Source organism: Schistocerca gregaria, chromosome 5, assembly GCF_023897955.1.
Source record: "Schistocerca gregaria isolate iqSchGreg1 chromosome 5, iqSchGreg1.2, whole genome shotgun sequence".
NCBI classification, from domain to species: Eukaryota; Metazoa; Arthropoda; class Insecta; order Orthoptera; family Acrididae; genus Schistocerca; species Schistocerca gregaria.
Genome location: NC_064924.1, coordinates 416,885,068 through 416,898,936, shown reverse-complemented (window position 1 = coordinate 416,898,936; position 13,869 = coordinate 416,885,068). Strand labels below are relative to the sequence as shown.

At 40.1% G+C, this 13,869-nt stretch overlaps 1 protein-coding gene across 1 annotated transcript in view; it reads left to right on the top strand.

Annotated features, from left to right (window-relative positions):
* The window catches only part of LOC126272745 (peroxisomal acyl-coenzyme A oxidase 3-like), a 173,810-nt gene that overhangs the window by 135,887 nt on the left and 24,054 nt on the right, over window positions 1–13,869 (top strand). Inside the window, exons 11-12 of the mRNA XM_049975804.1 lie at window positions 54–208; window positions 11,090–11,225. Coding sequence (XP_049831761.1) covers window positions 54–208; window positions 11,090–11,225 — 291 coding nt within the window. The remainder of the gene's footprint in view (window positions 1–53; window positions 209–11,089; window positions 11,226–13,869) is intronic.

Genomic DNA, 13,869 nt, shown 5'->3' with positions numbered 1-13,869 from the left:
TGGTATTGTGGAGTTACTATATATGAAGTGATTATATGTTTTGCATTACACAGCCTTACTCTCTGCATACGAATGGCTGATATGTTGGCTGCTAGTAACAACGGAGGAAAAACTGGATGCATTGCTAAAGAATGGAGCTGATCCTTTCAGTGCAAAGAACAATGCTCAAGTGTTTCATGCTAGAACACTTTCTCTGGCATATGCAGAGGTAACTGTACACACTTTTCTTTTTGGAACTTATATAGCAGATATGTAATTTTAACAAAAGGACCCCTGAAAAGTCCCACCCATGAGTGTTACTAATTTTGTTATAATTTACTGTGATGTATTGTTTCATGCTGACCGTCTCATTATTTGTTTGTTTATTTGTTCTGTGAAACCCTGTTGTTTTTCCACAAATATATTAGACTGATGAGAGCACGATGTTAAACATGCAGTAAAATTTTTTTTTTCCATAAAGAGTGGCATTTGTAAGAGCAAAAAAGTTTAGTATTAGCAGTAGTAAAGTTACACAGCTGATAAATGAAAACATGTATGAAAATACTGCACACATACATAATGCTGAAAATGTCAGCAGTTGTTAGGTGCAGAAATGACAAAATGCAGAGTGGCAATCTTAATACATAAAGATGCAAACATTACATGGTAATACATTCATAGATTGTGGTACATAGTATACATACATATTATTTACTTTTCTATTTTTCTTATTTTATTTTATTGTGAATTCCATTGATCCTGCTAGCAATGGAGTTGCAAGGATATGGAATGGGTCAGTATTTTTACAATGTTAACAATACAGCAGCACACAATACAGTTAATTCATGACAAAACTCATTGTAACAACATGGTACACTAGAAGAAATAAAAACATATTACATACGCTAGAATTAACACTTATGTGTACACATTCAAACTAACAATATCAAAGTATTTGAGCAACAATATAACATTTCAGTGACCAATAGTTTCATTTATGCTAATAGTTTCATTTATGGCTAACTTGGTTGTATAACAAAAACTTGCTCCTGTGCACTAAAAAATTCACTAATTTAATAGAATGACTTTTGTGTTAGGTATTCCTTCAGTTTGCTCTTGAATGTTGGTGTTTCAGGAGCAAGAGTTTTGATGACACTGGGCAGAGCATTGTCAGTTTTTATGCCTGTATAATTTACTCCTTTCTTTACAAGGGTGTAGTTTGACTAGTTACTATGAAAGTCCTATTTTGACCTTGTGTTGTGACCATGATATTCACTATTGGTATTGAAGAGAGAGTGGTTTTTATTCATGAAACATACAAGGGAATATATGTACTGAGATATCATTGTAAATACCTGTAAATTCCTAAACAGATTCCTGCATGAGTGCCTTGGTAGCACACCACTCATTATACGTACAGCTCTCTTCTGAGGAATAAAAACTTTTTTACCAAGGGCTGGTTGGCCCAAAAGACCATTCCGTAAGCCAAAAATGCATGGAAATATCTGAAGTAAGCAGCTCCTATGGCCACCTTATGTGTGGTTGATGCAATTATGTGTAAGGCAAATGTTGCAGAATGAACTTAGCCAAGTTGACTTGCTTTATTTGTTGTTCATTACAGTCTATGTGAAATGCAGGAAGATCTGCAGCAGATAGGCACTTGGTGCAGGGAGTGGCAACTAACTCTTAACATAGACAAATGTAATGTATTGCGAATACATAGAAAGAAGGATCCTTTATTGTATGATTATATGATAGCGAAACAAAGACTGGTGGCAGTTACTTCTGTAAAATACCTGGGAGTATGAGTGCGGGACGATTTGAAGTGGAATGATAATACACTCCTGGAAATGGAAAAAAGAACACATTGACCCACCATACTTGCTCCGGACACTGCGAGAGGGCTGTACAAGCAATGATCACACGCACAGCACAGCGGACACACCAGGAACCGCAGTGTTGGCCGTCGAATGGCGCTAGCTGCGCAGCATTTGTGCACCGCCGCCGTCGGTGTCAGCCAGTTTGCCGTGGCATACGGAGCTCCATCGCAGTCTTTAACAATGGTAGCATACCGCGACAGCGTGGACGTGAACCGTATGTGCAGTTGACGGACTTTGAGCGAGGGCGTATAGTGGGCATACGGGAGGCCGGGTGGACATACCGCCGAATTGCTCAACACGTGGGGCGTGAGGTCTCCACAGTACATCGATGTTGTCGCCAGTGGTCAGCGGAAGGTGCACATGCCCGTTGACCTGGGACCGGACCGCAGCGACGCATAGATGCACGCCAAGACAGTAGGATCCTACGCAGTGCCGTAGGGGACCGCACCGCCACTTCCCAGCAAATTAGGGACACTGTTGCTCCTGGGGTATCGGCGAGGACCATTCGCAACCGTCTCCATGATGCTGGGCTACGGTCCCGCACACCGTTAGGCCGTCTTCCGCTCACACCCCAACATCGTGCAGCCTGCCTCCAGTGGTGTCGCGACAGGCGTGAATGGAGGGCCGAATGGAGACGTGTCGTCTTCAGCGATGAGAGTCGCTTCTGCCTTGGTGCCAATGATGGTCATATGCGTGTTTGGCGCCGTGCAGGTTAGCGCCACAATCAGGACTGCATACGACCGAGGCACACAGGGCCAACACCCGGCATCATGGTGTGGGGAGCGATCTCCTACACTGGCCGTACACCTCTGGTGATCATCGAGGAGACACTGAATAGTGCACGGTACATCCAAACCGTCATCGAACCCATCGTTCTACCATTCCTAGACCGGCAAGGGAACTTGCTGTTCCAACAGGACAATGCACGTCCGCCTGTATCCCGTGCCACCCAACGTGCTCTAGAAGGTGTAAGTCAACTACCCTGGCCAGCAAGATCTCCGGATCAGTCCCCCATTGAGCATGTTTGGGACTGGATGAAGCGTCGTCTCACGCGGTCTGCACGTCCAGCACGAACTCTGGTCCAACTGAGGCGCCAGGTGGAAATGACATGGCAAGCCGTTCCACAGGACTACATCCAGCATCTCTACGATCTTCTCCATGGGAGAATAGCAGCCTGCATTGCTGCGAAAGGTGGATATACACTGTACTAGTGCCGACATTGTGCATGCTTTGTTGCTTGTGTCTATGTGCCTGTGGTTCTGTCAGTGTGATCATGTGATGTATCTGACCCCAGGAATGTGTCAATAAAGTTTCCCTTCCTGGGACAATGAATTCACGGTGTTCTTAGTTCGATTTCCAGGAGTGTATAAAATTAATTGTTGGTAAGGTGAGTACCAGGTTGAGAATCATTGGGAGAGTCCTTAGAAAAAGTAGTCCATAAACAAAGGACGTGGCTTACAAAACACTCGTTCGACCTATACTTGAGTATTGCTTATCAGTGTGGGATCCGTACCAGATCGAGTTGATGGAGGAGATAGAGAATATCCAAAGAAGAGTGGCACATTTCGTCACAGGGTTATTTGGTAACCGTGGTAGCATTATGGAGATTTTTAGGAAACTCAAGTGGCAGACTCTGCATGAGAGGCACTGTGCATCGCGGTGTAGCAGGTTTCGAGAGGGTGCGTTTCTGGATGAGGTATCGAATATATTGCTTCCCCCTACTTATACCTCCCGAGGACATCACAAATGTAAAATTAGAGAGATTCGAGCGTGCACGGAGGCTTTCAGACAGTCATTCTTCCCGCGAAACATATGCGACTGGAACAGAAAAAGGAGGTAATGACAGTGGCACGTAAAGTGCCCTCTGCCACACACCATTGGGTGGCTTGTGGAGTATAAATGTAGATGTAGATATATCCCCCAGTTCCTTATGTGCCATATGAAATTGTACATAATGAGATTTTTTTGTATTTAGAGAGAGCCGTTACAGTTAAACCATTTCAGAATGTCATCAAATACATTGTTCACAGATGTTTCATGTTTGTTCCCTGTTGGTTTGTCAACTAGAAGAGAAGTATCATCAGTGAATAGGGTGGAATTGCTCACTGATATGGTGCAGTGTGGGAGGTCGTTTATAAATATAAGAAACGTTAAGGGTCCCAGTACCAAGTCTTGAGGCACTCCAGTGTTGACTGTGCCCCACTTGGATACAGGTGGGATTCCACTAGTGTCAGTAATTATTACCCTTTGTTTCCTATCTGTAAAATAGGATTTAATCCATGTTCCCATTATTCCACTTAACCCATAGTAGTCTGCTTTATTTAGCAGAATTTTGTGGTTGACGCAATCAAAAGTTTTGGATAAGTCACATAGGATTCCAGTTGGTACCAATTTTCTGTTAAGAGATTCGAGAATTTGATTGGAGAAAGAAAAAATAGCATCATTAATTGATAGTCCTTGCTGGAAACCAAACTGAGATTGACTGAGAATGTTATGGCTGTTGAAGTGATTAACAATTCTCCTGTATTCCATTTTCTCGAGGACCTTTGAAAAACTTGTTAGCAGTTATATTGGGAGGTAGATTTTTCCATCAGTTTTTCACCTTTCTTGAAAAGTGGTTTCACACAGGCACATTTTAATCTAAGTGGAACAATACCTTGTTTTAGGGATTCATTAAAAATGTGACACAAAACTGCGTTTATATAGCCATGACAGTGCTTGAGTATCTTAGTTGAAATATTATCAACCCCACAAGAGTTTTTTGTCTTCATCTCTCTATAAGACAATCAGTCTTATTGATCTCACTAATTGTTACGGGGGTTATCTGCATCTGACAAACTCTGGCATTGTTAGCTTTATGCAGAAGTGCTATTGCATCATCCACTGAGCCTTCACAGCCAATCTTTTCTGCAGCTGTTAAAAATGTCAATGTTTATTGAAGGTATTACCAACTTCCTCAGTATTTTTTATGATGTTTCAATCCTGAATTAATGCTATGCCAGTCATGTACTATACTTTTTCACGACTCTCCCTTTTTATAACTTTCCAGATGGTTTTTGATTTGTTGTTCGAGTTACCAATTTCAGATGTTATGTACATTGTTTTGGATTTTTTTATTACTCCTTTTAAAATATTACAGTACAATCTGTAGTCCTCCTTTTCAATGGAATCATTAGATATCCGTAGGGAATCATATAAATTTCTTTTTGTCCTATAGGAAATTCTGATCCCTTCAGTAATGCAGGGTTTCTGATTCGCAGCCTGAGGATTGTTTCTCAGCCAATGTTTCAAATAATGACACAAACTCATTAGAGAACACATCAAATTTTTCATTAATATTCCTCTCCATAAATACAGGGATCCAGTCAATCTGCCGTAAGAGAAGATTGAAGATTTCTAAGTTATCATTATTGAGTAGCCTGACAGTTTTAAAGTAGTGTTTAGGTTTATCCCACAATTTGGTATCATTTACAGTAAGCAGCTGACCATCATGATCTGACAGACCATTGAGAATTTGACTTACAGTAATACTGCTGCTTCTGTATCTGTCCAGGAATATATTATCAATTAAGCTCTTACAAGTACTAGTTAACTACTGAAATTAGGTTAAATGATACCATCAGGTGTTCTAGTTCTCTTCTGCTGTTATTTGTAGATAAGAAGTTAATATTAAAATCACCCATGACAAATAAATCCTTGCGTTTTGAATATATTTGGTTCAAAAGTTGTTCCATATGGTTTAGAAAGAAACATATTATCCTGCAGGGGCCTTATAAACTGCCAAAATTATAACTGACTTATTACTTGTAAAAATTTCAGTTCCACACGATTCAAAGTGAGAATCTACACTGTAAATACTTATAACTAGGGATTTATATTTTACATTAGTTTTAACATAGATCATAGATTGCAGTCCCTCCTTTCTCCTTTATGTATCTACAATAGCTGACTGCTATTGAGTATTCATCAATTTGAGGCATTTCAGTTCCACTTGTCACGTGGTGTTCTGTAAGACATACTACTTGTGCATGGTTTACAGATTCAGCATCAACAATGCTGAGATTTAGAAGCTCCAGTTTGTTTCTGAGACCATTGATCTTTTGGTGGAACCCATAGAGTTTACTGCTACTGATATTTTTTAGAACATAGCTACGCTTTGGTAGCTTAGCATCTCCCCATAAACTTGGACCGTCTGGTAAATTATCACACCTTGGATTATCACCAGTCTTAACATTTAGCCTAAAAAAGCATTAGGAACACATTGCAGATGTTCATCTAATGATATTGACCACTTGATTATCTCTTGAGGCTTATTTCCTATTTCATTCAGCACTTTATTCACTACAAGTCATTTCCCCAGGCCATTTAGATGCAGTCCATGAGTTGTGTGGGATCGGCAGCCAATATTGTTTATATTCACTATAGTAATGTTTTTAAAGTATTTAGCAATTGATTCATATTGGCCATTAGCTGCACTTTTTTCATGGTTCACACATGACCATTGTGGTGGATCATGATGATGCAGGATGTTGAGCACAACAACATTATTATGAGTTAAGTGACTCAAACTTTCCTTTAGTTTCTGACAGGCATTTGATGTTTCATTTTTAAAGATATCATTCGTTCCTTCAGTTAGCACAATGTAATTATTTGTGGATAACTTACCAACTTGTGCCAAGTTTTCATGTTTCCTCAATTCATTTAAACCTGCAGCTGGTTTGATGAATCCCATAGTCGCAACCATTGTAGATGCCTCATTTAGCATATGAGAGGCCATTCCACACCCATGGCTGTTGGCAATAAGCATCAGTTTTCTTCTTGATTTTTCTTCCTTGGAGTTTTGAGATTGTGGGTGATGGTGTTGAGGAATAGCTGCATGTTGATCAGACTGATTATCTTCAGACTTGTTATTCACCTTAGCACCACTTATTTGAACGTCTATCATATGCCAATTAAGTGTGCCTTCACCTATTGTGATGAAAGGTTTTCATCTCTGTAAACACTATAATCCTTAGAACTGTTTTTCACTTATGTGATTGGTGAGCACTTATTTGCAATGTTTGTATCAGAAGTCTCACGCAGATCTGGACTATTGTTCTTATTGAGTCTGCATAATTAACACTTCCACACTTTATTTAATGTACATTATTCTTTAGTGAGGGGTCTAGTTTGCCACATCGATAATGAAAAGTACTTTTGCTCTATGCATCTAATAGTGAAACAACTGTACAATATACAGGGGAACTAGAATATTATCTTGAAACAAGGGTAAAAAAGATAAAATATAAAATATTAAGGAAAAAGATAGACTGCCACTCATCACATGTTGAGCTGCAGACAAGCACAATGAAAAGACTTTAGTCATTTTGTTTTTGGACAAAGCCTTCTTCAGAAAAGAAAACAAACATACACATTCATTCACACAAGTGAGCATACCTCAAGCACAGATGGCCACCATCTCCAGCACCTCAGACCAAAATGCAACTAGCATAGTGAACGAAATCATCTGTCTGCAGGGGGCAGAGAAGGCGAAGTGATAGCAGGGTAAGGTTAGAGGAAGAGATAAGTACTGTGTGCACAGCATGCAGGTACTAGATGAAGGCACAACAAGACTGTCATGCACAGAGTTGGGAGGAGTAGGGAGTTGGGGGGGGGGGGGGAGGGGGCGTGGGGGAGCAGAAAAGGAGAGATGCAGGGAAAGGGAAAGATGGGCTCTGGTGCATTGACGGAGGGCAGCACATAATGAGGGTAAGGGGTTGTGAATAGGGAGAAGGTGATAGGACAGAGGACCAGAAAATGTTGGTTTGAGGGTGTGGGGGTAATTGGTTACTGTAGGTTGAGGATGGAAGACCTAGTCGGCAAACAGACATCCCCATTCCTCCCACCATACCCAACAGCCAGTTACAAAGGAGTGAGCCCTTCATCACGCTGTACTACCATGGGCTGGAAAAACGGAACCACATCTTCCATCAGGGCTTTGACTACTTATCATCCTGCCCTGAAATGAGGGACATCCTACCCAAGATCCCTCCCACCTTTCCTAAAATGATTTTCCATCATCCACCCAAGATCTCCATCCTTCATGGAATCCTCCCCACTCCACCAAGAGTGTCTTTCCGCCATCCACTTAACCTTCGTAACCTCTTGGTTCATCCCTATGAAATCCCCAAAGCACCTTCCCTACCCTCTGGCTCCTACCCTTGTAATCGCCCCGGTGTAAAACCTGTCCCATGCACCCTCCCACCACCACCTACTCCAGTCCATGAAAGATCTCCATCCTTCATGAAATCCTCCCCACTCCACCAAGAGTGTCTTTCCGCCATCCACCTAACCTTTGTAACCTCTTGATTCATCCCTATGAAATCCCCAAAGCACCTTCCCTACCCTCTGGCTCCTACCCTTGTAATCGCCCCTGGTGTAAAACCTGTCCCATGCACCCTCCCACCACCACTTACTCCAGTCCTGTAACCTGGAAGGTGTACACGATCAAAGGCACAGCCACGTGTGAAGGCACCTACGTGATTTACCAACTGACCTGCCTACACTGTGAAGCCTTCTATGTGGGAATGACCAGCAACAAGCTATCCATTTGCATGAACAAACACAGGCAGACAGTGTTTGTTGGTAATGAGGATCACCCTGTGGCTAAACATGCCGTGGTGCATGGCCAGCACATCTTGGCATAGTGTTACACCATCTGGGTTATCTGGATACTTCCCACTGACACCAACCTATCAGAACTCCGGAGATCGGAACTTGCCCTTCAGTATATCCTCTCTTCCCAATACCCACCTGGCCTCAACCTCCGCTAATCTCAAGTTGCCGCCCCTTGTACATCACTTGTCACTCAACAACATATTTGCCTCTGTACTTCTGCCTCGACTAACATCTCTGCCCAAACTCTTTGCCTTTATATAAGTCTGCTTGTGTCTGTATATGTGCGGATGGATATGTGTGTGTGTGTGTGTGTGTGTGTGTGTGTGTGTGTGTGTGTGTGTGTGTCCCTTTTTCCCCCTAAGGTAAGTCTTTCTGCTCCCGGGATTGCAATGACTCCTTACGCTCTCCCTTAAAACCCACATCCTTTCGTCTTTCCCTCTCCTTCCCTCTTTCCTAATGAAGCAACCATGGGTTGCAAAAGCTTGATACTTGTGTGTGTGTGTTTGTGTGCTTTTTATTGTGTCTATCTACCAGCACTTTCCCATTTCGTAAGTAATGTATTTTAATGTATTTTTCCCATGTGGAATGTTTCTTTCTATTATATTCTTAATTTCTACTGTATCATTTGATGCAGAGATATGTTCAGTTTTCTTTGAATAATCACTAAAGTGTGATGCAGAAGCCTGAAAGTAGTTTGTATTTTGTGACCATTATTGTGACACAGTACTCTCTAACAGGCTGAATGGGTATGTTTCGTCTAATATGTATGCACTTTTTAATTTCATTTTTTACTGTAGACCTGTTGGCAGTTTTTTGTGTTTCATGTTTTCTGTTCACATTTAGTACTGACAATGACTGCTTATCAGTTGAAACCATTGAATTTTGGTACTAATTTTTGCAATCAGTAAAATTTCAGTAGAAATATGTGTGAGTATTATGTCATGTACCCCATGGAAAATTTGACACACACAAACAGAACCAGAGATGGCAATAAATGAGTCACTGAGTGAGTGATTTTTGCACTCCAGTGATTGGTATAAGGCTTAATCACTGAACCAAATGTTGATAGTAAACATTTCATTAGTGATGTATAAACACATTAACAGTAAGGTTAATATTATTCTGAAGAGTGGTGGCACACAAAGTCTGACCAGCAGAGCAGCAAATTGCATATAGCATAGATGATACAGGGCTAAGGTTGTGGCCAAGCTGTGGAAAGTAATTGGTGTGGTCGCTCCATTTATTGATGATGTGTATTGAAAGTCATAGCCTCCCAAAGTTTTGTGTCACCACTGATCATAAGAGATGTGATACTTTTGATTCTACTTTCTCTGTATAGTGAACAATCATCCATTTTGTATTTGCTATTTTTATAGGTTTTTCACATTCTCTATTCTCTCCAAAGTTAGTTGCTAAGGCTTGGAAAGTCACTATATACCTGGCTATCCTTTGTGCTCCACCAAAAATTCATTCTATACCTTTCCCACCTTTTGCTCTGCTGAAGATCTGTTCAGTGCACACTTTATTGGTTAGCAAGTTCTGAGGTGTTTCTGATGGTAGTACAATTGGATTCTTTCTGTTTTCTATTTTTTGTCAGCAGTAGATGTCTTCCTTTGAGGCTTAAGGCTGACTGCTCTGCATTTATCTTTGGTTCTCCTGACATAAAGTGGTATTGGCTATATTTGAAACAAGAAAATGACATATAGTAAGATTCCAAGTGTTAGAACATTTTCCATCTGCCCTTCACCTTAGCTTCTGTGAAAGCACCTTTGATGTAGAAACCTCTTGTGATCTCATTAATGATGTTTTGACATGGGAAAAAACAACAACAACACCAGATTGTGTTGTTTTCTTCCATTACTGTGGCAAGACAGCTATTTATGTTTGATTTATATCATCTTTGGGTCTCTTTTGGCCTTCCAGCACTTAACATGAGCATCAGATCTGGTTATCTATTGCAGCTGTAAAAACATGCTTGTCATTTTCAAATTAATATTGTAGCTCTGTCTTCTATAGACTGTTTACACTTCTATCTTACTACAATTTCCAAATGCCAAACAATATGTTTCTATATTACTTATCATTGTTCTTTGGAAAACATATATTTGTTAATTTATGCTATTTCATGTTGTCAGTTGTTTTCATTTAGTGCATATCTCTTTTCTAGTCTGTTATCTTTCTCCTAACAGCTTTTTTCACTCATCATTTGAACTCTCTTCATAATTTCCCATGTGCAGGTGCTTTATTAATAGCCTTAAATTGTGTCATTTTTTACATTATTGCTCTTCTTGTATCACCTCCCCTAATTAAAATTCAGTACTTTTTGTAAGAATCTGTTAAAAGTTTTATCAAAAGTTGATGCTGGCCCAGACCATCAAAAACAAACAGAAGACAATAATGGATGAAAAATACTGAACTAATACTTACAAAGAGAATGAGCTAGCTAGCTTATGGCATTACTTTTTCTATCTTATAAGCAATGTTATTTAGTTTCTTAATGTGCCATGTTACGAACATAACACCCACCCTGTTCTGTGATATTTAATGCCACATGCATCTTCTTTGTTCTCCAGTATTTTATGCTTTCCAACTTTTGGACCTACGCTTCATCAAAAGACATTGATCCATCACTTACAGAGGTCTTGAAGAAACTCTGTTCCTTGTATGGATCTTGGAGCCTAGAGAAACATTTAACAATGCTTTATAAAGGTATGGATCCTACAACTTTTATTAAAGCTATTTAAGACCAGTTTCAATTAAATATCAGTAGCGTTTGCCTATAATGTATTGTCATGTATTTTTATCTTGTGTTATCCACTTCTTTATCAGTTTCAGGTTCATATTAATTTAACAGTTAAGAGAACATTACTGTCTATAGCCATAGTTCCTAAGTTTTTTTTGTTCTGTGTTCTACAGGCATGCTGTTTTGTAATATTTTTTTTAGAACTTTTCTAACTTACTGAAATGTAGCTGTGCTTGATTTCAACATTGTAACATCTGTGTTGTTTGTCATGGTGCTGATAACTATCATTAACAAGTTCACAAAAGTCAAATTTTGTCTGGAAATTTGGAATCGCTGTGACACAGGTGGTCAAAGACACTATTTTACAACCAGTAAAAAAAAAGCTTTGAAGAAATACAAAAATGTTGAAAATAACTGCTTAAAGTAGTTGAATCATATTTAAAAGTAGCTTGTAACAAAAAGAAAATAAGAAAAACTTTTTAAAATTCTCTGTTCGAAATCTGGAGTGAAGGTCATTAATTAATTACTTACACTAATTCAATGTAGACTAAATAACCATGAATTAAAAAGTGTTTAGTGTGGGAGGTGGGGTCAATTACTGCCATAGCTCATTATTTTGTAGTAATGATGCAAGTTACAATAAGAATTTTATAACTTAATGCCAACAAATCAAAGATGTTCTGGACATGTCCTTGGGCACTGCCTGCTGTAGCATCTCATTCCAAAACATACATTGCTAGAGAGGGAAAGTCACAGCCTTGTGACTGACTCCTTCCTGAAGAAGCAACCATCGGTTGCGAAAGTTAGTAATTCTGTGTGTGTGTTTGTGTATTTTGTTCATTGTGCCTGTCTGCTGGCGCTTTCCCGCTTGGTAAGTCTTGGAATCTTTGTTTTTAATATATTTTCCCATGTGGAAGTTTCTTTCTATTTTATTTACTTTAATTAAATAAATACATAAATAATCTACTCACTAAGTGGTGGCAGAACACAAACATAAAAGAGGGTTGTAATTAAGCAAGCTTTTGGAGCCAGTGGCTTCTTCTCGAGAGGCAGACTTACAAACAGATTCGGTGTATGGCCATATGAACTAGGATGGCTCCTTCCTATGCCAACCTTTTCTTGGGTGACTTGGAGGGGGATTTCCTGGGATCCATAAGTCTTCATCACCTGATTTGGTTTAAATAAATTGATGACATCTTTACCATATGGACTCATGGTGAGACTGACATGTTAAAATTCCTGAAATCTCTGAATTCCTTCTCCCAATTAAATTTCACATCATCCTACTCTGAATCCCATGCTACTTTCCTTGATGTTGATCTCGTCCTCACTGAAGCCTTGGCATTCGAGGCAAACATATTAGTTCAGATGCAGATGCTTTACAGCAACACTCCATCATTCTCACTTCAGCAGCCTTCACTGCATGTAATTACCCCACCAGCCTGGTTCAAAAGCAAATTTCCCAGGCCATCACATCTAATCCTGGTACTGCTGATCCCTCCAAAAAAACAACTTCAGAGCACACCATTGGTAACTCACTATTATCCTGGTACAGAATGTATTAATCAGCTACTTCAACACGGCCATGACTTCCTTAAATCATACCCTGAAATGAGATCCATTCTGTCTGAAATCTCGATCACTACACATAGAATAGCTTATCGCCACCCTCCCAATCTCCGCAACATTTTTTTCAGTCCCTTTGCTCCTTCTGCAGCCATCTCCCTACCTATGACTCATACCCTTGTGACTGTCCCCACTGCAGGACTTGCCCTATGCACCCTCCTACCACCACCTATAGCAGCCCTGTGACTGACAAAACATATACTATCAAATGGGGAGCCACCTGTGAAACAACACATGTCATATAGTAGCTGTTGTGTAAACACTGCTTGGCCTTTTACATCAGCAAGACAACCAGCAAATTATCAATTAGTATTAATGGGCATAGGCAGAGGGTGTATACTAGTGACACACAATATCCTGTTGCAGAGCATCATCTACAACATGACAGTCACGACCTCGGTGCCTCTTTCACCATGTGCACCATCTGGATTCTTCCCCCAGACACCAGTTTCTCAGAACTCAGCCAGTCGAAACTAGAGCTACAACATGTGCTTGGTTCTCAACTCCCACATGGTCATAATTTATGTTAATTTCTCCCATCTCAGCATTTCTTCACTGTAACTACTCTTTCCTTCACTCCATTTTAGTTTTCTGCATGTTTCATTGTCTTAACTGTTTATTTTTCACCGGCTCCCTCCTACCTCTGTTAGTACAATGCACTTAGCTTTTCACTTTTATTAACTCATGTGTGATGTTTGAGCAGTAAACTTTGTCTTGCATATTACCCTGTCTCGCACCTTTAAGCTCTCAGGTTTTCAAATCTCATCTGATGCAGTCCCCAACAATCAGTCTTTTCTTCTCATCCCATGCAGTAAGTCTCCCATGACCTGTGGTACTGGGTGACTTTCCCTAAATCTACTCCTTTTCTTAGACCTCTCCAGTCCTTTTCCTTCACCCCTCTTCCTTCCTCTTCAGCCTGAATGCTGAAGAAGGAGCTACAGGCTCCAAAAGCTTGCCTAATTACAACCCTCTTTTGTGTTGTGT